At 45.0% G+C, this 24,695-nt stretch overlaps 2 protein-coding genes and 1 long non-coding RNA gene across 8 annotated transcripts in view; 1 reads left to right on the top strand and 2 right to left on the bottom strand.

Moving 5' to 3' along the window:
- FAM117A (family with sequence similarity 117 member A) overlaps positions 1-1,126 on the bottom strand; it is a 42,423-nt gene extending 41,297 nt beyond the window's left edge. Inside the window, exon 1 of one of the 3 annotated variants that reach the window (XM_032616575.1) lies at positions 885-1,126. In XM_032616575.1, coding sequence (XP_032472466.1) covers positions 885-1,080 — 196 coding nt within the window. In that variant the 5' untranslated portion in view covers positions 1,081-1,126. Of the gene's footprint in view, positions 1-657; positions 765-884 lie in introns of those variants that run through there. The other 2 variants (XM_032616576.1, XM_032616577.1) reach the window with 2 other exon arrangements.
- Positions 1,127-10,990: 9,864 nt separating this feature from the next.
- On the bottom strand, positions 10,991-23,646 carry LOC116745802. Of its 2 annotated transcripts, none has more exons than XR_004347556.1 (3): positions 22,525-23,636; positions 22,256-22,350; positions 10,991-11,049 (listed from the first exon to the last, which is right to left on the bottom strand). It is a non-coding gene; the product is annotated as an uncharacterized LOC116745802 (long non-coding RNA). The 2 variants fall into 2 exon arrangements; XR_004347557.1 differs by lacking the exon at positions 10,991-11,049 and adding an exon at positions 21,948-21,993 and having other exon boundaries at positions 22,525-23,646.
- Positions 23,647-23,734: 88 nt separating this feature from the next.
- The window catches only part of KAT7 (lysine acetyltransferase 7), a 33,705-nt gene continuing 32,744 nt past the window's right edge, over positions 23,735-24,695 (top strand). The window contains exon 1 of one of the 3 annotated variants that reach the window (XM_032616846.1): positions 23,735-23,903. In XM_032616846.1, coding sequence (XP_032472737.1) covers positions 23,889-23,903 — 15 coding nt within the window. In that variant the 5' untranslated portion in view covers positions 23,735-23,888. The remainder of the gene's footprint in view (positions 23,904-24,695) is intronic. The other 2 variants (XM_032616845.1, XM_032616847.1) reach the window with 2 other exon arrangements.

Here is a 24,695-nt window from a genome sequence, read left to right as displayed (position 1 = left end):
CTTGAATGTAGCCCTCACCCCACTGCCACGTTGACTGACATGCCCAGGACAAAACAGCCTTGATGGGGGGAGGAGGGAAAGGCAGGGGCAAACTACTCAGGTTCTACACACACACACACACACACACACACACACACACACACACACACACACACACACACGCAATGGTTGGAAGCCATATTAAGCAGGTCAGTGATCTGGAACATACAACTTCTGGGCCACCAAGAGGAATGTAGGGAATAGGAGCGGAGCGTTTGTCCGGTAGTAAAAAGGCCGTTAAACTAAGTTATTCCAACGGCTCAGAAGAAATCAGCTCCAGGAGGTGGCAGAAAGGGAAGCCCACGTGAAGTGGTGGGAGAAGGAACTCTAGAGCTGCAGAACGGGATGCTGGTGCCAAACTCAAGTTGGAGAACTAACACATAGCTCCACGGGGCTCTCCTCCATGCCCCTCCCCCTTCCCGTGCAGACATCCAGCGCCCACCGGCTCCTCGCTCCAGCTCAAACCCTGCACAGGGCGCCCCCATCACGCGCAACTCATTCTTTCCTCACATCTCGCTGCCACCCCTGCATCTTCCACTCACCCCCACACGACACCTCTGCCCACTTTTCGGTTACGCCCCCAAAGCCAGCCTCCATCTGCCAGGTTCCTTCCCTCACCTCTCGGCCCCGACTCCTTGCACACTCTGTCCCGGCGGTGCACTCCGCGTTCACGACTCCTTGCTTTTGCTCCTTCCGTCCTCGCAGACTTTGCGCGACCCCCTTGCTCTTCCTTCGCCCCATCCACTTCCCCTCACCTTCTCCCCATACCCCTCCCCCCAGTCACGCGCCCCCCCTCCCCCAACGGCTCCGCTCACCCCCCCGCACCCACTCCAGGCCCGACTCACCTGCGCGGCCACCCCCGTCCCGGCGCTGGTGCGGCTGCTGCAGCTGGAAGGGGACGGTGGCCCTGAGCGGCTGCAGCCCAGCCCGGGGGGAGCCGGCGGGGGCTGGGGGAGAGCAGCCCCGCCGGAGCCCCCCTGCCCCTCCGCGCCCCGGCCCCCAGGCACCTCCGCCTCTGCCGCCCACTGCGGCCCCCGCCATCGCCCGCCCGCCTGACTGCCGGCCTGCCTCGGCCCCACAGCGAGCCCCACACAGCCCCCCAACCCCCGCTGCGGCTGCTTATCTGCCCTAGGAGGTGGAGACCAGCCCCCCTCAGCCCAGAGCCCTCATTGGCCTACGGATCCCCAGACCCCTCCTCCCAACCAATCCTCGGCTTGATCTTCCCACACCAGAGGACGATTGGTCGATATGCCTAGCGATCCAACCTAAGACGCCACCTCCACCCCACCCCTGCCTGCTGTCCCACGTCCGAGGGTCCGCTGATTGGTCCGTCCGGAAGAGGGCTGGTTTTCCGGCGCCGCCAATGAGAAGACGCAGAAAAGGGGAGCGTTACACCCAGTCCCAGGTAGTATGCAAATACAATATCAAGTGACGTCAGGCTAAGCGGGGGCGGGACCGGGTGTAAAATGGAATCAAGCCGTAGTGAAATCATTATGGGGGGCAGGGAGGAGTGTCAAACTTTCAGCAGTTGAGTCCCGGCAAGTATGGAGAAACCAATAACTTCAAAAAGCCTTACTTTTGGTTTAACCTAAAAACATTAGTTTTGAATCCTCATAGGATCTCAACGCTGCTTGCAAGCTCCAAAGTAAGTTTCTACAAATTAATGCCAAGTTTTCATAACATTTGCATGCGATTTGCATTATATCCGTGAACTTAATGGCTACTGTGCCTCAAGTGACACCACATTTGTCTTTCTTCACATTTCCAAGTCCTTACTTGGTGTTGGTCCAACCTAAAAAAAAAGCAGCTGCTAGCCTGTAAATTAAATTGAGAGTGAAAAGGAGCAGAGTCGTCCATTCCAACTCTAGCTCAGCAGAGTGGAAGGAACAAAGTGACTGAGAAAGTTGACCAAATTTGCACAGTGACCCCATAAGCAAGTCCTGGTCTTCCCAGTTCAATGCTCTCTGACCTACAAGTCAAAATGAGACTGGACGGTCCCCAAAAAGAATGCACGCAGTTGTGAAAATCATATACTATAATATACATGACGAGATTTGGGGAAGAAAAGAAGGTTTAAGTTACTGTTTAAAATTATTACTCTTCAAAAGAAAAAATTGTTACTCGTGGTATTCATTAACCATTTTGTTCTCTTATATGGAAAAAGTGAAAGGCATCACCCTGGATTGTCTGTGATAAGGGACCATCCAAATAATTAGATAATTCCCTCCAGGTTTATATTTAGCCATGATATCTATTTTGATCTTGCTACAGATTTATCTTTCTATTTCTGTTTTTGCCCGGCTTAACGTTAAAATGAAGGTATTCCCTGAAGCCATACTAACTAATCAGAGAAAAGGAGGTAATCTGGGAGCGTGCTGCAAGGCAAGGAGAGGTCATTCTTGGGATTAAATATTGAAAGCAGAAAATACCCAAAGTGGAAATTCATGAACTGGATGAATATTAAAATCAGCCTATGTACAGAGAACAAATTGAGGCAATGGAACGTCCTAAAGAAAGGTTTTCTTTGCAAAGAGTATATCCTTGAAGATTTGAAAAATTTACTTCGAGGTCTGACATTTGAAATCTTTTTTACTGACAGGGAGATGCTGTACTCCTTTTCCATGAAGAGGACAACTTTACCAAAGGCAGGTAGGAATGAACAAAAGTTGATGAACTGATGAAAATTCAGTCTTTATAAACTTAACTCAGTTTTTAAAAAAATATCTTGCAATTTATAACATTCCTCAATTCCAATTAGTGCAAAGTCTTCATATACTTTTTTTTTTTTTTAATCCCCATGACAATCTGGAAAAAGAAAACCATGGATTCTTATTATGGTGCAAGTAGAGAAACTGAGGCCCCAAAAGGTAAATCTTTTTGATTCCTATCTCAGATCTCTATCAGATCTTATTGCACCACCCTGCCTCACATCTTCATTAATAAAATCAGTAATAGTAGCTGATAACATTCAGTGAGTTCCTTTCTCCATGCCAGGTATATATTAAGCATCCTGCATACATTATCTCATTTGATTCTCATCATGATACCTATGAGATGGGTATTATCTCCTCTTCATTGAGTCTTCAGACTGAAGCAAGATTACTTACTGCCCAAGGTTACTCAGGCAGCCTGACTCCAGAGATGAAATACTAATCTCTATTCTTTTAAAACTTTCTTATGAACATAGAAGGATTACTATGTATATTTTACATAAAGAGTCTCCAAAGATGCAATTTGGCTGAGATGTTAAAATTAACTCTTATCTAGTACTTCACAGCTTTCACGTACATCATCTCATTTAATTTTCACAATAGGCATGTAATAGGTAGAATATTACCAGACAAAGATACTACAAAAAAAGAAAATTACAGACCAATATCACTGATGAATATAAATGCAAAAATCCTCAACAAAATACTAGCAAACAGAATCCAACAACACATTAAAAGGATCATACACCTTGATCAAGTGGGATTTATCCCAGGGATTCAAATATTCTTCAATATACGCAAATCAATCAATGTGATAACCCATATTAACAAACTGAAGAAGAAAAACCATATGATCATCTCAACAGATGCAGAGAAAGCTTTTGACAAAATTCAACACCCATTTATGATAAAAACTCTCCAGAAAGTGGGCATAGAGGGAAACTACCTCAATATCATAAAGGCCATATACGACAAACCCACAGCAAACATCATTCTCAATGGTGAAAAACTGAAAGCATTTCCTCTAAGATCAGGAACAAGACAAGGATGTCCACTCTCACCGCTATTATTCAACATACTTTTGGAAGTCCTAGCCACGGCAGTCAGAGAAGAAAAAGAAATAAAAGGAATACAAATTGGAAAAGAAGAAGTAAAACTGTCACTGTTTGCAGATGACATGATACTATACATAGAGAATCCTAAAGATGCCACTAGAAAACTACTAGAGCTAATCAATGAATTTGGTAAAGTTGCAGGATACAAAATTAATGCACAGAAATCTCTTGCATTCCTATACACTAATGATGAAAAATCTGAAAGAGAAATTAAGGAAACACTCCCATTTACCACTGCAACAAAAAGAATAAAATACCTAGGAATAAACCTACCTAGGGAGACAAAAGACCTGTATGCAGAAAACTATAAGACACTGATGAAAGAAATTAAAGATGATACCAACAGATGGAGAGATATACCATGTTCTTGGAGTGGAAGAATCAATATTGTGAAAATGACTATACTACCCAAAGCAATCTACAGATTCAATGCAATCCCTATCAAATTAACAATGGCATTTTTTACGGAACTAGAACAAAAAATCTTAAAATTTGTATGGAGACACAAAAGACCCTGAATAGCCAAAGCAGTCTTGAGGGAAAAAAACAGAGCTAGAGGAATCAGACTCCCTGACTTCAGACTATACTACAAAGCTACAGTAATCGAGACAATATGGTACTGGCACAAAAACAGAAACATAGATCAATGGAACAGGATAGAAAGACCAGAGGTAAACCCACGCACCCATGGTCAACTAATCTATGACAAAGGAGGCAAGGATATACAATGGAGAAAAGACAGTCTCTTCAATAAGTGGTGCTGGGAAAACTGGACAGCTACATGTTAAAGAATGAAATTAGAACACTCCCTAACACCATACACAAAAATAAACTCAAAATGGATTAGAGACCTAAATGTAAGACCAGACACTATAAAACTCTTAGAGGAAAACATAGGAAGAACACTCTATGACATAAGTCACAGCAAGATCTTTTTTGATCCACCTCCTAGAGTAATGGATATAAAAACAAAAATAAACAAATGGGACCTAATGAAACTTCAAAGCTTTTGCACAGCAAAGGAAACCATAAACAAGACGAAAAGACAACCCTCAGAATGGGAGAAAATATTTGCAAATGAATCAACGGACACAGGATTAATCTCCAAAATATATAAACAGCTCGTGCAGCTCAATATTAAAAAAATAAACAATCCAATCCAAAAATGGGCAGGAGACCTAAATAGACATTTCTCCAAAGAAGAATACAGATGGCCAAGAAGCACATGAAAAGCTGCTCAACATCACTAATTATTAGAGAAATGCAAATCAAAACTACAATGAGGTATCACCTCACACCAGTTAGAATGGGCTTCATCAGAAAATCTACAAACAACAAATGCTGGAGAGCGTGTGGAGAAAGGGAACCCTCTTGCACTGTTGGTGGGAATGTAAACTGATACAGCCACTATGGAGAACAGTATGGAGGTTCCTTAAAAAACTAAAAATATGAAAAAAAAAAAAAAAAAAAAACTAAAAATAGAATTACCATATGATCCACCAATCCCACTACTGGGCATATACCCAAAGAAAACCACAATTCAAAAAGACACATGCACCCCAATGGTCATTGCAGCACTATTTACAATAGCCAGGTCACGGAAGCAACCTAAATGCCCATCAACAGACAAATGGATAAAGAAGATGTGGTACATATATACAATGGAATATTACTCAGCCATAAAAAGGAATGAAACTGGGTCATTTGTTGAGACATGGATGGATCTAGAGACTGTCATACAAAGTGAAGTAATTCAGAAAGAGAAAAACAAATATCATATATTGACGCATATATGTGGAACCTAGAAAAATGGTACAGATGAACTGGTTTGCAGGGCAGAAATTGAGACACAGATGTAGAGAACAAACGTATGGACACCAAGGGGGGAAAGCCGCGGGGGTGTGGAGGTGGTGCTGTGATGAATTGGGCAATTGGGATTGACATGTATACACTGATGTGTATAAAATTGATGACTAATAAGAACCTGCTGTATAAAAAAATAAATAAAATTCAAAGAATAGGTAGAATATTACATGTACAATAGGTAGAAAATGCAGATATTATTGTCCTTATTTTACAGAAGGCTAAGTCACAGAGGCTAGATGACTTACCCAAGATTTTCCACTTAGTAAAAGGCAGACCCAGGACTAACATCCTAGGTCTTTTGACTTCAGATTCAAGTATTTTCCCAACAAACACTCAACTTCTAGACCACCAACCTGCCTGAGAGCCAAAGTGTGAGCCAGCTAGTCTCTTGAAATCTGTTCTTACCTGACAACTTTGTGCATTTTAGGACCCAACATGTAAATTCTCAGGCAGTCTTAGAAGATGATGTGTGATTTTTATTGGTTGGGCCATACAGTGTGTGTTAGAGGTAAAAGCCCTAGAGTGAGGAATCTTGAAATACTTTGGACAAATGGCTTCCTTTCTCTATGCCAGAATCAACTGTGCTTCATCAACCTCACAGAGCTGTTCTAAAGATAAAATGGTGGGACTTCCCTGGTGGCACAGTGATTAAGAATCCGCCTGCAGGGCTTCCCTGGTGGTGCAGTGGTTAAGAATCTGCCTGCCAATGCAGGGGACATGGGTTCGAGCCCTGGTCCAGGAAGATCCCACATGCCGCGGAGCAACTAAGCCTGTGTGCCACAACTACTGAGCCCCTGAGCCACAACTACTGAAGCCCGCACGCCTAGAGCCCGTGCTCCGCAACAAGAGAAGCCACTACAGTGAGAAGCCCACTCACTGCAACAAAGAGTAGCCCCCACTCGCCACAACTAGAGAAAGCCCGCACACAGCAACAAAGACCCAACTCAGCCAAAAATAAATAAATAATAAATAAGTAAGTAAAAAAAAAACAGAGTCCGCCTGCCAACTCAGGGGACATGGGTTCAAGCCCCAGTCCGGGAAGATCGCACATGCCACGGAGCAACTAAGCCCGTGCACCACAACTACTGAGCCTGTGCTCTAGCGCCCACGAGCCACGACTACTGAGCCTGTGTGCCGCAACTATTGAAGCCAACGCGCCTAGAACCCGTGCTCCACAAGAGAAGCCACCGCAATGAAAAGCCCGCACACTGCAATAAAGAGTAGCCCCTGCTCTCCGCAAATAGAAAAAGCCCACGCGCAGCAACGAAGACCCAATGCAGCCAAATATTAATTAATTAATTAATTTTAAAAAAAAGATAAAATGGCATATTATGGATAGAGGCATTCTTCCCTTGGAGAGAAGGGTAATGTGGGTAGTCTCAAGGATATGGAGTTTAAATTTTATTCTAAAGCCGAAGTACCAGGAGTAGAGAGCCTGGACAGTGGAAGAAGAGTTGGTGGAGGTGGCACAGCTGAAGAATTGGATCTTCTGAATCCAGAGAGTCGTGGTCCTTCTTGATAAGCTGGCAAAAGACGCTAAGTTGACCTAGCTGGAGGATTGCAAAGGCAGGCATGTAGAGGAGATCCCTGTCCTCTCCTTACCCAGGTATCATGCCCAACCAGCTGTCTCTTATTCCCTTCTCTATCACTGATAGCTTCTCCTGGCATGGGCATGATGGGAGGATAAAGTCCTCATCTGAAGATTAACCCCTGTCTGTTTCCTCCAATTAAAAAGGCCATGGCTTTGAGAAGGCTGCATGCTGCTAAGGGGAGATGTCTTGCCTTACAAAGCATCTTCTAGCTTGCAAGAAAACCTTTGTCACTGTCCCCCTATCATCTTTATCAACATAATTGTCACGAATTAATTCACTTGTCACAAATTTATTGAAATGGCCACAACGTGCCAGACATAGAGCTAGGCACTAAGGAATGACAATAATGTTCGGAGACATACTTCCTATTCTGGAGTTCACAGCCCAGCAGGCCTTGAAGCCTGTAAGCAGAAGTGGTCTAGATGCTGTTCTGATTGAGACATGAGCTGGGTCCTGCTTTCAGGGAGGTCAGAGGCAGGCACTCAAAAACATCAAAAGTGGAGGATTACCTACACCAAGTATATCAATAAATTGTTTTTCATCTATGGGAGAATTACTTGCCTTAGAGGGTTCCAACAGCAAATGCTTAGTCCCTTGATTCCAGCCTGATCTTGGGATGTCCATACATGTCACAAATAAATGAAGACTCAAGGAATTGGAGTTATTTTTCCTACAAGTGTGAGTCAGAGATACAGTCCCTCCCCAAACAGTCCCTATAAGGCCTGGGGTCTTCAAAGCTGCAGAAGTCTGAGGGACTACGAAGGATGAAAGGCTATGGAGAATTCTGGAAGATCAGAGGATCCACAGGGAGGCCTTATCCTGCTGGCTACTGAATTAAGAGAAGGCTGGGGTTGTCATAGCCAAGAGAAGCTTTCCAGTTCCGAAGGCGCTGTCCGGCCCTACTTCCAGGGCACCTTGACCCTCACCCTGTGCATTTATGCCATAATAACCAACAAGAATGGAAATTCTAAATCACCATTTTTACCCTTCAGAATCTGATACTCAGTAGCACTTGTTCAGCAGGGACTAGAGAAGTCTTGACATTCCTTGGTACCTGGGGGACTATCTCTGAACTTCCTGGTAAATGTCTGAGTACTTACGTCTTTGGCCCCTGGGTTCCAAAGTGATAAAAATGAAAAATAAAATGACACAGACACACAGTGTCTCTTTCTGACCTACCTCCTTCCCTCAGCCTCTGTCTGAAATGTCAGGCCCAGTTCCTCAGGGAATGAGATCCTGAGGAAATGGGGTCAGAGCTAAAGGAGCAGAGCAGCCTGAGAGGGAATGGGAAGGAGTATTGAGGGAACGAATGAGGTTATGGGAACAGAGTAGGGAGGGGGGCCTAGCCCTCAACCTCTCTCCCACTCTGGTGGCCTCCCTCTCCCTGCATCCCTGCCCCATTACTCCCGAGGTAACCGTGGCCTGGATTTTGACCTTCGGTACTCTGACACACTTTGTCCCTTGTTGCAGCCCCCTACTTTCTATCCTCTGCTTAGTTATCTCACTTGTTCATTCTCCTTCTTTCAGACTGGGTGATGTTCACTCCTTAACTCTTCTTTTCCTCTCGGTGGGAATCAAATTTTCCTGTTAAGCTGCAGCCTTTTAAAACTGAAACTTCCTCATCTTTAACAATAAAGGATTTGTTGGATGTTTTAAAATAGGTAAAGGGTAAATGTGGGATCAGAGACATCAAAATTTTGGAATACAGGACCTAGTGGCGCTCCGTGAAAAATACAAAGTAGATCTTTTTGGAAGAACTGGAAGAGACATTAGAGACTGTATATGATCCAGTCCCTTCATCTTACAAATGGAGAAGTGGGCGCCGAGACAAGGGAATGAATTGCCAGAGGCCACTTGGCAAATCAGAGGCAGGACAGGAGACCAGGGCTCCTGCATCCTGGTCAGTGTTGCCTCAAAACATAAATAAATAACTTCCAAAAGAATTTATATGACACACTATTCAGCAATAAAAAGGAATAAACTACTGATACACGCTACAATGTGGATGGACCTTAAAAAACATTATGCTGGGCTTCCCTGGTGGTGCAGTGGTTGAGAGTCCACCTGCCAAGGCAGGGGACGTGGGTTCGTGCCCCGGTCCGGGAGGATCCCACGTGCCACGGAGCGGCTAGGCCCGTGAGCCATGGCCGCTGAGCCTGCGCGTCCGGAGCCTGTGCTCCGCAACAGGAGTAGCCACAACAGTGAGAGGCCCGCATGCCGCAAAAAAAAAAAAAGCCAATCAAATTTAAAAAAAAAAAAAGAAAAAAAAAACCATTATGCTAAGTAAAAGAAGCCAGATGCAAAAGACTACATATCGTATGATCCCATTTATATGAACTATCCGGAAAAGGCAGATTTATAGACAGAAAGCAGATCAGTGGCTGCCTAGGGCTAGGAGCAGAAGCAGGGATGACCTGCAAACAGGCACAATGGAACTTTTTGGGGTGATGGAAATGATCTAAAACTGGAATGTGGTGATGGTTGCACAACTCTATAAATTTAATAAAATCATAGAATTATACATGTATAACAAGTGAATTTTATGGTATATAATTTATGCCTCAATCAAGCTGTTTAAAAAAAGGATTTAGATATGTTTATGGATGAGAGATTTATGATGTATGTCAGACCCTGCTAATCTTTTTTTTTTTTTTTTTTTTTTTTTGCGTTACGCGGGCCTCTCAATGTTGTGGCCTCTCCCGTTGCGGAGCACAGGCTCCGGACGCGCAGGCTCAGCGGCTATGGCTCACGGGCCCAGCCGCTCCGCGGCATGTGGGATCTTCCCGGACCGGGGCACGAACCCGTGTCCCCTGCATCGGCAGGCGGACTCTCAACCACTGCGCCACCAGGGAAGCCCCCTGCTAATCTTTTAAGGGAACATCTAATGAAAAAGATATACCTACCCCCATGATATCCATAAAAGTTCACTGTGAAAGACATAAGATTTGGTTCTTTGACCTATGAAATACCCAGGTTAGCATTCTTCATTTTTAAAAAATGTCCTCCTCACTATAATATGTAAGTTTCCTGAGGAGAACAGGTGTGTCTTTGTCCTCAGGCTAATTACTACACCTAGCACTATAATATGTAAGCTTCCTGAGGAGAACAGGTGTGTCTTTGTCCTCAGGCTAATTACTACACCTAGCACTATATATAATATGTAAGCTTCCTGAGGAGAACAGGCGTGTCTCTGTCCTCAGGCTAATTACTACACCTAGCACTGTGACCAGCATGCAGATGGTGCGTCACAAAAAGTGAATTAAAATAAACTAGTTCTGCTGTGTCATGTGATTATGGGTACCTTGAGGGACCATCTGGTTTCTAGAGCAGTACTTCGGTGGGAAGAGTTTGCATCCCCTACACACTCCCAGGCCCCACAGAGAGTAAAGTTTCTGGAGAGGAGATGTTGGTTGCATACATTCCCAGGAGACTGTATATAAACCAAAAGGCCTATTCGTTTCACCCCCTTTAGATCTCTCTCCTTTGCTATTGTCCCCATTTACCTTCTCCAGGTCAGCCTCAAAAATACAATGACCCGGGCTTCCCTGGTGGTGCAGTGGTTGAGAGTCCGCCTGCCGATGCAGGGGACACGGGGTTCGTGCCCCGGTCCGGGAAGATCCCACATGCCGCGGAGCGGCTGGGCCCGTGAGCCATGGCGGCTGAGCCTGCGCGTCCGGAGCCTGTGTTCCTCAACGGGAGAGGCCACAACAGTGAGAGGCCCGCGTACTGAAAAAAAAAAAAAAAAAATTCAATGACCCCTGGAGCAAATAAGCTACAATACCCTAAACATTCTTCATCTAATTCCACACCTAATCCTTCTCCCTTCCCCTCACACCATGCGCCAAATCAGGAATCAAGTACCATGAAATCCAGTTCAAATATATTATAAATATAACAGAAGGGACAAGTGATGTGAAAGTTGGTCTCTAGTTTAATTTCCTTCAGTCCTAGGGCATAGGCACAGAATTTGTTTTCAGAGCCAAGAATATTATCTAAAGGGCTTTTGTAATAGACAACTGTAAAATATCACCACAGATGCATCCTCAGTTTTATCTTCTGAAACTTGGATATGATATTCCCCCTCCCTCCCTGCAATTCCACCATCTTCATCACCAGCTTCAACTTCCAGTCAGACCTCAGGGCCTTCTAGCATTACTCAGCTGGCCCTGTGAGGCACTAATGATGCCCCCAGGACTTAAGTATTTGGTTTTTAGCCCATTATTTTGTGCTACCTTATGGGTAGCTTCATAATTCCTCTTCAGTCATTTTATATATGTTTGTCCTTTCTCCCCAGTTCTGAGCAAAGGGACCCATTTGCTCTGTTATTTCTTGTCAGCTACTAGTGCAAGCCACTGCGTCCGGCGATGTTGAGGCAATGTTGGTTGTTTTTCAAACTAATGTTTCTGATCACTCCTGAAGGCTGAAGCTAAAAGCCCTGCAGGAACCTCCCTGGTGGTCCAGTGGTTAAGACTCCATGCGCCCAATGCTCGGGGCCCAGGTTCGATCCCTGGTCAGGGAACTAGATCCCGCATGCCACAACTAAAAGATCCCACGTGCCACAACTAAGACCCAGAGCAGCCAAATATATAAATAATAAATAAAGCAACACTATAAAAAAAATAAATAAAAGCCCTGCAGACTAAAAGTAGGGAAGGCTCCAGGGTCTGTGAGGTCTAATACTTATATAATTTGGGGGTTCCTCTTTAAGTTAAATAGTAAAATAATTATAGAATTAGGGAGAAGGACTTGGAAGGGTTCTGTGTAAGCGAGGGGATCTGACTCTTAAGTTTCATTAGCTTCATTGTAAATCTGTTTCTGACTGAAAAAAATGAAGCCTGGCTACATCCCATCCAACTCTTCAGCCCTGATTGATCAGTCCTGGCTTTTCCTGTGGATATCCTGTACCCAGCACAACTATTCCACAAGAAGGTTCTGGCTCAACAAAATGGCCTTGGCAGCCAAGTCTCTCTAGTGAAAAAGTCCCAAAGGGCTGGATTAACACTCCTCCCACTTAGTAAGTTGGAGGCACTTAGAATAATGCTCCTTTCAGAGCAGGTGATTTCTTGCTATGCATGGTGGAGGGTGAGGACCTTGTATCCAATTCTTCCTGGAAGACCCTGATGGCTCAAAGCCTCGAGGAGTTGCGTTGTTATGCAGCAGAAGGGCCTGGAATGTTCCAGTACATTCCACCAGTGGCCTCTGTGACCCCTGCTTCTATTCAACTTGGGCAAAGCCTGGTAATCTACAAAGTAGCGTGTATTCTGCTGGGGTAGGAAGCAGCTTGGTCTTACTTCTTCCATGCCACTCTGATAGTATCATACAAGTTGGCACCTTCCTTGGAAGTCCCACCCAGAAGCTCCATCCAATTCTCTGACCTACTGGGTGTTTGCCCAGAATGTCAAGTCAGGGTCTAGATCTCAACCCTGTTGATTTTTTGGCCATATACACCCAATTTTGAATTCTTCCCCCAAAATTCTTCCTGGGATCTCTGAATCTGTGGTGGGCCTGCATTCCTCAGAATGCCCAAGAAGCTTGTGCCACCTGTGGAGACACTAACATCAGGGCCCCGGAAAGAAGGTCATATAATTAGGATGCTATAGACCATATGCCCCAACTACACAACATAAAAGAATACTTCTGCTTTCTGGGAGCTTCCTATAGGCTAAGTAATTTGCACACATAATATCATTTAACCCTCAGTCTTAGTTATTATATCCTATCCAGTTGGTGTAACTATCCCCAATTCACAGGTGAGAAAACTGAGGCTCAGGAAGGTTAGGAAATGTATTGGAGGTTATCTAGCTAGAGAAGACAGGTTCATCTGCTTTCAAAGACTGTGTATAACCACTACTGGGGGGTTCAGTGGACTAGGTCAGAGGGATGCAGACCTAGAGGTCCACCCTTATCCAGAAGTTGAAGGTCAGAGTTAGGAATACAGACCAGATCCTATAACCCACTTCCCTGCCTCCCTGTCCCCTCCCCTAGCCCTAAACTCTCTAAAACTCTGACTTTGTTTATAGTGCAGAGAAGCAGTGCTCAGAAATTATGGAGGTGAGTCTGGCAGGTTCCAAATGTTCTTGGTGAGGGAGTTGAACATTTTTTGGAACTCCTGCTTGAAAAAAGCACGGACTAAATGCACTTCCTTTCTCCAAGCTTCCTACCTTGGGGAAGGAGAGAGATGGGGAAGCTGGGGGATTTCCATTTAGGAGAAACCAGAGACGATCAAAGGAGGTAGAACAGTGGTGCTGCCCTTTAAGAAAGACTGCCAGAGCTCTGGAACTTGGACTCTTAAGAAACTTCTGTAAGGTGCCAAGTAAAGTGAGAAAGCTCTTCTTGGGGTCAAAAGAGGAGCTACAAGAGGAGGCCCTAGGGAAGACTTGGCAGAAAAGGGTGGGAAGGAAGTCAGACTCTATCCAGGACCAAAAGTGTGGTTTAATTCTGAACCCACCAAAACCAAAAAAAAGAAAGGGGCTCACCCCTTGACTCCCTACGTCCGGGGTGGGACAGCCAAATAAGGGGTTAGGAAATGCCGGACTGTGCTCTCCATTTTGACACAAAACACTGGCTGTACTGCCTGCCCAGCCTGCCAGAGAGCTGCTGGAAAGAGCCACTGACCGCTGCATTTGGTTGATAAATGATGGGCACCCCTGCCTGCTGCCCGTTCTCTTTTTTTCTCCCTGCTTAGTTTGCAGCCTTCTGCCTGGCAGGGAGCCCCAGAAATAAGAGTGGGAGAGAAGGGTCCCCCAGACAGTATTTAATCCTTAGTGATTTATAGGCTGCTGGAAGGGGGTGGGGGGGAATGTCAGACAGGGGAAGCCCCTGGGACTAGTTTCCATTTTGCATCAGCACACCATTGACAAGAGTCTAAGTATTTTCCTGATGCCTGTGCCTTCGGGCCCATCTTTGAGAGATGATACAGCCCTTACCGCTCTGGTACCAGGTAGGATGAGACCAGCAGAGCTGGCTGGGAAATGAACATACAACCAAATCCTCAACCTTTACTTTAAGCCACACACTGCTGGGAGAGGGATGAAATAAGTGAGGATGAGCAGCTCAATTGTTGTTTTTGGAGGATTTATTTTTTTAATGTACAAGAATTCTTTTGAACCCTCCATGGCTCTAAGAAAAATTATTTGAAATGTCCCTGCTTAAGGGGCCGGGGTGGGGGGTGGGGGGTAAGTGCCAGGGATTGAAGGCTAAATGCCAGGGAGGCTGGTTGCAGGGATTCTTGGAACCAGGGCTATTGGCCTCCCTGCTGTGGGCTGAGGAATACCAGCCCCAGGCTCTGGTTGCCCTGAGAGATGCAGCCATTTTTACTTCTGATTGAAGGGCACCACCTTCTGGGATTTTCCCTTCTTTGGTGAAAACCTGAGTAGAATATGCCCAGGGAACCAATAGGGCATGTGCCCAAGAGTCTGGAGGGCACTGGAGATAACAATGCGAGAGGCAGGGTGAGATCAATGCTTTTTATAGTTTAGAGTTTTGTCCCTGTTGGTGGAGAGAAGATGCATTTTGTGAGAGTGTATGGTAATTGCCCTTCATAAGGATGGTCTCAAGAGGTCAAGGGATGGGCCTGAATAGCCCTAATGTCCCTGAAATAGTCTATTGTATAGCTATTGTCCATACATGTAAAGGAACCCTTCTTGACCCTATTCATACTTTTCTGCCTCTGGGATTTCCCAAGTGAAAATTGTATTCTACTTTATCCCCAGACCCAAGTCTACCTCTTTTAAGCTTCAACAACAAAATAGTTCAACATACATTTCTTGAGCTCCTACTATGTGCCAGGCATCGTGCTAGGTGCTGGGAATATAGAGATAACACACAGTCTCTTCTCTGGGGAGTCCACAGTCTAGTTTTTGAAAGATTTTCCTTCGCGCTGACTTTTCGGATTTGGTAAATAAATCTGCATCTATCCCCTTTATATTTTCATGTGCATGGATCATAGTCTCAGCTTCCATCTTTCCACAATCTTTAAAATTTTGCCTCATATGGTAACCTCCATTTTCCCCTTGACCAATTTAGATAACTTTCTTTGGACTCTGATACGTCTTCTTAGGAGTTGAGTGACCAGAATTAGACAGGATATTTCATATACAAATGCTACATGAATGTGTGTATGAGAGTAATGCTATGTTGTCTAACTTCCTTCATTTATCATTATTATTGCCATTGTTTCATACATCCAATAGTTACTGAGTACCTCTTAAGCATTATGTACTGTGCTGGGTGCTGAGAATGCAATGGTAAGTAAAATGGACACTGCTCTCATGAAACCTAGTCTGGGTATGTGTTGGGAGGACAGAAGCAAAGAATCCAAACAGTCACATAAATAGATATATAATTATAAACTGAGACAAACGTTATGAAGAAAAACGCCGGGTGCTGTAGCCGTATAGAAATAAGGGCTTTGGTCTAGTCTGGAAGCTTCGGGAAATAGTTTCCTGAGGAAATGACATTTGACCTTAGAGCTGAAGGATTAGTGGAAAGAGGTGAAGAAGAGAATGAGGAAAGAACATTCCAGACAGAGTCAAGAGTATGTGCAAAGATCCTGAGGTGGAAGGAACCAGGGGACTCCTGAGAACCGCAGGAAGGCCAATGAGGTTAAAGCCCAGAGAATGAGGTTGTGTGGGATGGGCTGGAGAATTAACCAAAGGGCAGATCATGCGGTCATTGCAGCCAGGTAAGAATTTCAGTCTTTATCCTACAGAAGATCATGGAACCAAAGTCTTTACAGAAGAGTTTTTTTTCCCAGATTATTAATGCTGCTTATACTTGTCTTGAAGGGGAACAGTAATGATAGTCTGAACTGTTAGGAACTTTCTCAGTTTCCTGGCATGGTGTGGCTATGTCTGGCTGGCCCTGGGGAGGCCCAAAGCTGATGAACCGGCCCCAGCCTGGCAGCCCTCAGGCAAGGGATGGACACTGTCAGTATGGACAGAGGGGCAGGGGTGGAGGGTGGGTGGAGTGCTTTGCCTGAGGTATCAGCCCCACAGTGACATTTGGAACAGCCCCAAGCCTATGGCTCTTTTTCCTCGATAAGTCTATCATGTGTACCCCCCCCCCATTTAAATGGTCTTCTCACCCTGCCACCCTTCCTACAGCAGCTGTGTGCCCCACCCAATCTGGAGAAGGCCTCTGGATAAGAACTCTGACTCTGCCCAGAACCTGAGGTCTTGGCCTTCTGAGTTCAGGCCTTAGTACTGTCTGGAAACATGTATATACATATCCCTGATAGTCTGGAGTTATTAATGGAAGCCATGGGAGGATAGCGTCATGATGGTTGGACTTGGCCTTTCTGAAGCCCTCTCTGTCCTTCCAGGCCTATCTTTGGAGAATGTGGTCTGGTGTAGTGACATCTACTGGCAAGGCTAGGCAGGTAAAAAAAATGACCAGATGCCCACTCATCCTCAAGTAATTTCCAGACTAGTAAGAAAATCATCCTTAACTCCTGAGATTGGGTTGGGTCAGTAATCGCAGTTGGTTACAGCAGGACTAAGAAGAGCAGGGTTGTGAGTTTGGACCATGTTATGTGCTGATTTACCTTAAATAGAGAAATTATTTTCCTAGTTGTAGCTCGCATCCCTCACCCTGGCAGTTGATTCACATTTGGGTACAATTAGTCACAAGGGAGATTGACTGAGCATGTGTAAGTGACTCAGAGAGAACCATTCCTGGCCCCAGTTCCTGGGAAAGCATCTTCCAACAAATGAAGTGACCCTCAGTTTACAAACGGCAGAAGGCAGGGTCATTTTTCATCCTCCTGAAGTTGACTGGTTTGCGAATTTTTTTCCTAGTACTCAGTTTCTCCTAGGTCATCAGGAAAATAGTGTCAACACGACCATCTTCAAAGTTTCTATAGTGGGCAAGAGTGACTACAGCTTTTAAAGCGGCCCCTCAGTTCTTGCTGAGGTAAGACATAACCTGCCTCCCCACTGCTTTCATCCATGTCATCTACACATTCTGTTCATAATATCATTCTCCTTCTTAATAGCATGCATACTTGACAAAGAGTTTACCACTAGAGGTAATAGGGAAGCCAGAGAGAAAGAGTGAGGAGAAACAACTAGAGAAATCATTATGAAGCAAATCTTCTGCTTTCTTAGTAACACTGATTCCATAACTGAATATGGCTCAGACAAAGCATCTTTCACACAAACTTCAAAGAAAATCATCAAGACCTCAGTAGAGAAATGAGTAATACATAGGATTTCATGGAAGAGGAAACAGGACTAGTAAAGAATCACATGGAAGACTGAAGTCTATCCTAACTAGAAATAAAATGAAAAGCACATTTGAGGTGCAGTTTTCATTTTTTTACTAAACTTGCAAGATTTTATTAAGTGGTAACACTCAGTTCTGGGAACATCTTAAAATTGGTATCCTCCCACAATGATGGTGACACTTTAAATTTGGGCAAGTCTTTGGGGAAAGAAATAAAGCAACGTATAAGAGGCAGAAATAAAAACAGGAGAGCTACAGATGCATGCAGACTCTCACTGCAGCATTATTTGACTTAAAAGACGCTCAATAATCCCAAATAGGGGAGTGAGGGCACATTATGTCACAGAGCCACATTGCAATGGCACACGGCAATTACAATTACAATTATGAGGACTACAGAGAAACATGGGAAATATTGAGAATGTGTAAAAAATATGAAATTTCATGTAAACAATGAGTGCATTTATACAAAACGTGTACATGTAATAAAATGTACACATGTGGAGAAAAATTGGAAGGCAATATGCAAAAAATAAAAATAGCTCTATGGCACCAGTGAGATTAAGGATGTCTTTTATTTTTTCAGACATTTATTTAGTGTTATTATACTGTGTTAGTAACTTTTGAAGAGGTGGAGGAGGTTGGTGCCGGTGAACGTCATACTCCCCCAGCCCCCTCCTATACACACTTGTCCTAAATCGTCAGCTGGAGGAGGAAAAGACCATGTGTGTTTATTCACAGTGTGCACTCAGCTCCTACCCAATGCCTAGCACTTATCAGATGTTCAATAAGTTGAATGAATAAATGAAAATGTCTGCAGTCTAAAAAGTCTCAACCCATGATCACTGAGTACATTCTATCCTGGGGAATAAAGAATTTGGTTTTGCTAGAATTAAAAATAAAAAAAGAAGGCCCAGCCATAACAGCAATTCCCTGGTTTCCTTGATAAGTGAATTTGGGCATGGAGAACCCAGGGAGAGACAGTCTGTTAAAGCAAACCCAATTACCACCCAGGAACATATGTTGCCCTGAGGCCTCTGCTGCCATAACAACATTGCGTAACTATAACTACAGCCCTGGAGGCTCTGGCCCTGTCAAATAAGGAAAAGGATGTCTTCATTGTATGAGGGCTTTGTGCTCAGATTGGCTTCCCTAGGGAGCTTGGATGGGGAAAGGGAGGTAGATAAGTGGAAGAAAGGGGGAGATGAAGGGCAGGAGTGGGAGAAGAACTGCTACTGAATCAGGATCAGAGTGATTTTTTTTTTTTTTTACTTTTAGCAATTTTCAAAATGCAGTTATTTGACTATTTAGTTTTGGCCGTTATTTATAACCCCAGCTACAGAGGTGGGCAACAGTGACTGAGCCTGCTGGGATCTGTCCAATACCTTCCCCCAGGGTGGGGCTGGGGTGGGTGGTGGATAAGGTGATCCAAGAACCAAATTAACAAGTGACCAAGAAGGTAAGAGAAGTTTTAGGCCATCTCCAGCAAGAATAAGAAAGGAGGGACCACTAATGACCTCACTGACTCTATTTTTTTCAATTAAAAAAAAGTATTTACTTATTTGTTTATTTATTTCTGCTGACTCTATTTTTAAGGCAGCTGTGAATGAAAAGATTTTAATATGAATTATGGTCACATCAGCAAATTCTGAGATTCTTGCAGAGGGACAGAGACTAGGCCAATACTTTTACTCAGAAGTTGCGAGATTGGCCTGGCTACACTAGCATTGTCTTTAAAAGGTCAAGGCATGCTCTCCCACCTTACAGGACAGTTATCTGCACACAGAGGAAACTGCTATCCCTAACCCCTCCTGGTCAAAAAGAGGCTTAGAGGTGAGAGGGTGGCTGGTTCTGTGCAAGTCTTTCCTAACTGAGCCAACACCTGGCAGTGGCCACACCATTTACTGAGCCCTTTTAGATGCCAGCAAGGGAGAAGCTGGAGACAATGTGGCCAGCCAGGCAAGGCTCCCAACCTCCAGGAACTCCCAGGCCTTTGAAGCAGACAATGGACAACTATACTTTGTATTTGAAATATGGTACCCACCATTTTACTGGCAAGGGGAGCATTTGAAAGGAAATTGAAGGATCTTTTAGGGAGCTTCAAATGTAACTGAGGAGACAAGATACAGGTATGAGAAAGAAACTTCATAAGAACATACACAAAAGATTACCCCCGCTACCCCTGCCCTGTTTGGTTCCTCCTCAGCTCTGGGTAAGGGTATTATTATGGAAGCATTCTGACTGGTCTCCCTGCCACTCTGATCAGTCCCCCTCACAGCTTTCAGAAAGAGATCTCTAAAGTTCAAGCCTAATCGTGGGACTCCTCTGATTAAAGTCCTTCAGAGATTCCCCCTCACCTCCAGCCCAGGCTCCTCAGCAGGGCATTCAAGGTTCTGCATGAACTGGTTCCCAAAACCATTCATGCCTCTTCTTATGTCAACCACTCCAAATCCAGTCAGGCCCTTAGTCACCCACACACCGTACTGCTCCACACCTCTGTGCTTTTTGCACATGCTGTTCCCTCTGCATAGAAAGCCCTTACTCTCCTTGTCCGCTGGCAAACTTATTCGTCCTATGAAGTTCTACGCGTTTCACCTCCTCTATGCATCCTTTCCTAAACTCTCCTGATAAAACCGTCCACTTCCTCCTCTGCAGCACTTCTGAACCTTGCTCATCTTTCTATTTTTCCATTAATACTCTTATAGTGTTTTGGAACAACAAGCTTACTGGCCTGGGGAAACACGATGTTTTATCCATCTTGCTTTGACTCAATGCCTGACATATAATGCCTGGGTAATCATCGAGACCATATAAAGCTATATTCACAAACATTAAGATGTTACTGCCATAACTAGGGTAACTGGAATAATAAATATCAGTAACAACAGCCATTTATTGCCAGAGTAGGAGCACTTACTCTGTCAGGAACTGTGCTAAGCTCTCTATAACATCATTTCCTTTAATCCTTATAACAACCCTGTGAAGCGGCTATGCGCATCTCCACTTCACAGATGAGAAAACTCAAGCACAGGTAAATTTTATAACTTGTCCAAGAGCAATGCAGACAGAAAGCGATAGAGCTAAAATTCAAATCCAGATCTGACATCAAACCCTGTACTGGACGCTAGAAGACCTGATGAGTAAAACAAAGAGGAGTTATGTTCCTCTTACTTTTTAGGGAAGGAGAGAGGGAAACAGAACATCTACCAAACTGTATAAGGAAAAGTACACATAAAGCAGTAAGTGCAAAGTAACATAAATCACTATGCCCTAATACCTTAGGAAGAATAAATCAGGAAAGACCTTCTGAAGAAAGTAAATATTAAAGAAGGTTGCGAGATGCATCAAGGCAGGAAGAAAAGCCTGTGTGAAAGCATAAAAGCAGAAAGAGCAGTGGAGCTACCCATGTGAAGTCTGGCCTACGAGTATGGGCAGGGGGCAACTAGTAAAAGGCTTTGAAACGAACATCAGTTCCTGCTTTGAGCAATAACTGTATCATGATGAAAATAAAACTCAAAGTAAAGATTATGTTTGGTTCAAAAAAAGAAAGGAAGAGAGCAAAAAGCTTTTAGGATTTCCCCTTCCCCATTCTAAATATACCTAGCTAAAAAAAAAAAGGGACTTCCCTGGTGGCGCAGTGGTTAAGAATCCGCCTGCCAATGCAGGGGACACAGGTTTGATCCCTGGTCCAGGAAGATCCCACATGCCAGGGAGAAACTGAGCCCCTGCGCCACAACTACTGAACTACTGAGCCCACGTGCTGCAACTACTGAAGCCCATGCTCCTAGAGACTGTGCTCTGCAACGAGAAGCCACCACAATGAGAAGCCCACGCACTGCAACGAAGACCCAATGCAGCCAAAAAAAAAAAAAAAATATATATATATATATGTATATATATATATATATATATATACACACAGACACCTAGCTGTTTGACTTTCATCTTTAGTACACACCTTTCTTACGATCACATTTCTACCTTCTTGGTGTTAGTTTTTTCATCTTTCTGCCAGAGGGTACACGTTCCCAGGACAAGAACCATGTCTAAAGGAAACTGTAAACTCTTTTAATGCTACCTGCAGTGTTTGAAAATTCAGTGTAAGGGATTAACTAATGTTGAACATCTGTAATGCTGGTGTTTGTATTTTGAATGGCTAAGTCAGGATTTTATTCTAAAACACTAATTTCTAGGGAGGGATACTTCACCATCCTTGAGTGCTACACATTCAGAGACTGTGAAACAGTAAACATATTCTGATTGACTAGCAAGAATTTACTGTACATAGAGCATGGTCTGGGTACTATTTATTTATTATTTTTGGATGCGTTGGGTCTTCGTTGCTGCGCGCAGGCTTTTCTCTAGTTGCAGGAAGACGCGGCTACTCTTCGCTGCGGTGTGCAGGCTTCTCATTGCGGTGCCTTCCCTTGCTGTGGAGCACAGGCTCTAGGCGCATGGGTTTCAGTAGTTATGGCGTGTGGGCTCAGTACTTGTGGCTTGCGGGCTCTAGAGCACAGGCTCAGTAGTTGCGCACGGGCTTAGTTGCTCCGCGGCATACGGGATCCTCCCGGAACAGGGCCCGAACCTGTGTCCCCTGAATTGGCAGGTGGGTTCTTAACCACTGTGCCACCAGGGAAGCCCAGCTCTGGGTAATATTAAGGATGGTATAAAAGAAATGAGATATGCTCTTAACATTAGAGCTCCTTACCAATAGTCGGGGAGCCACAACATCCAAGAGTAACCTCAGGAACACTCCAGTAAGTGCAAAATAACAGTAATAGTGTGAAATTAAATGCTTAAGTCCTGAGGGGATACAAAAGAAGAAACATGAGCCCTTTCCAAACAAGCTCTTATGTACAATTCAACCTAAGTAAATTATTCAAAGGTATTTATAGTAAACACTAAAAGCTAAACACTAAATACTAAAAGCTTCCTGTGTTAACACCAGCCCAGGATATCTCCAAGGAGAGTACTAACCAAGGGTCTGGAACTTCAATTCTTCAGAGTCCTCTGTTCAGCGCATTAATCAGTTGTTTACCTTCTGCGGCTTTGTTCCTTCGCTCAGCTCCAGGGGGAAATCTCCATCTTAGCTAGCCTCAGGTGAAACGGGGGTCCACGATGCTAACTTAATGACTGAGCTGGGCTGGATTCCACCCATGAGCTCTGGGCCAAGCCTTGGTCTTCTCAAGGCTTTTCTTCCAGCGAGGCTAAATCCTCAATGCCTGCTGTCCACTTCCCAGCCTTTTCTTACGACTCTTCTAGCCTTACATCTTCCAAAACTTCTCCTTTCAAGGCGCTCTCACTATTATTTAAAAATCAACGCCTTTCTGAGCTCCAGCTTTACTAAAAATATTCCTTCCTCCTCCCCCTTCCCCCAACTCCTGGCTCAAGCATCTGCATTTCGAGAGGTCACTTGGGCTAACGGGTTCAATGCTTCTCCGGCTGATATGGCGCACACAAAACACACGCACTCTCACCCTGCGGGCCACCCAAGGCTCTCAAACCCACACAGAATGTGCTCACCACAGAACTAAATTGGTAATTCTTTGGAGTTACAGCTTCTGGAGAATGGTTCTGTCTCCTTTCGCGAGTGAACGGATTAACTTACTTGCTGTTCGCTAAGGGCAAGGACAATGTCTCCTCTACCAGACAAGAAACTTCCCGATGATAGACGCTACCCTTTCGTTCCTTTCACAAGCCCCCATTCTCACCACTTTGAGACACAGGATGGTTGTTAAAATATAGTTTCTTCTGCAAAATAGCCCTTCCCAACTTTGAGTTTATGTCATAAACGGAAACGTCCTTTAGCCAATTCGGCGACGAAGGGGTTAAACCTCAGCAACCTGATGGATTCTGGGGCTTTCCTTCTCCGACTTCGGAAATTAAAACGACCGGGAAGGGAAATGTTGCCCAAGGTAAAGATGAGAACCGTTAACTTCAACTGTCGGGCTTCTGCCCCAAACAGGAATGGCTACCCACGCCTACAAAGGGTGCCATTCCCCTAACTAAACACGGCTCACCCCAGTTTCCACCATCGGTGTCACTTCCTGACCAAGTCCAAAATGGCGCTCAGTAGCCTCACCGGAGGAACGAACCTCCCAGCATCCTCTCTGACCCATAACGTCAGGTGACGCGAACCCCAGCCGGAAATAGAGGAAAAAGCGCCTCAGCCCGCGGCGCCTGCGCAGAAGGCTGTAGACGCTGTGAAGCAGGAGGCACTTGGGATCGTACGCAGGATTGGGACTGCTACAGAGGCCGCCACGGAGCCCGCCGGAGCCACCGTTCCTACTGCTGCTGCCGCCGCTGCCCGAATCGGAACCGTCGGGCCGCAGCCGCCGGCAATGCCGCGAAGGAAGGTGAGAGGAACGGGACAGGAGGGATGGCGGGTTTCTAAGGACAGTCTTTTGAGCAACGTGACGCAGTTGGCCACGCCTCACAGTGGTTGGATTCCAACTTCCCGCTCCCCGGAATCTAGCTCAGCAATCCTCTCTTCTGTCCATACCCAACAGAAAAATGTGGGCCCGACCCTGGCCTCGGCCTATGCTTGCAACTATTCCCGCCCTCTGCTTGCCTGGCTCGGAGGCGTTCTTCTCGTTAATTGGTCGCTGAAACGTCTAGAAGCATATTGATTGGCTGGTGACACCGCCTATTTGGGCTCAACGGTCACCTCCCCGCGTGTGGGGGCGGTGTCTGGGCCCGGCCCCACCGCTCTCCTACTGGCGGTAGAGAACGATCCCTTTTCTCTTGATTGGCTGGGCTTGGCAGTCTGTCCTGTGGGGGCGCGGTTTAGCGGGGCCGCGATTGGGTGACACGAATTCCCCTCTCTTCCGTCTGGAGATGCTCATAGGAGGAGAGGCGGGGTTTTGGAGCATCCTTCCTTTCCCCGCGGGGGACACAACAAAGCGGAGGACTGGGTGGTGGAGAACCAGCGCCCACTCTGGCCTGTTGCTCCTAAGCTGTAATTATTATTGTTTCCTTAGTTGGACAGCGCCTAGAAAATGCAGTTCGTAAAATCAGAAATTTTGTAGAATTAGATGGGACTTATGAGATCACCTAAGGACACTCCCATCCCTTCTTTTCTCAGCTAAACAGAGGCTTATTGGAGTGCCCCAAGCTACTCAATTAGGCAATGGCAGAGCCAGGACTAT

This window comes from Phocoena sinus, chromosome 20, assembly GCF_008692025.1.
Source record: "Phocoena sinus isolate mPhoSin1 chromosome 20, mPhoSin1.pri, whole genome shotgun sequence".
Lineage (NCBI taxonomy): Eukaryota > Metazoa > Chordata > Mammalia > Artiodactyla > Phocoenidae > Phocoena > Phocoena sinus.
The sequence above is the reverse complement of the archived record's forward strand: the minus strand, read 5'-3'. Positions and strand labels throughout refer to the sequence as shown.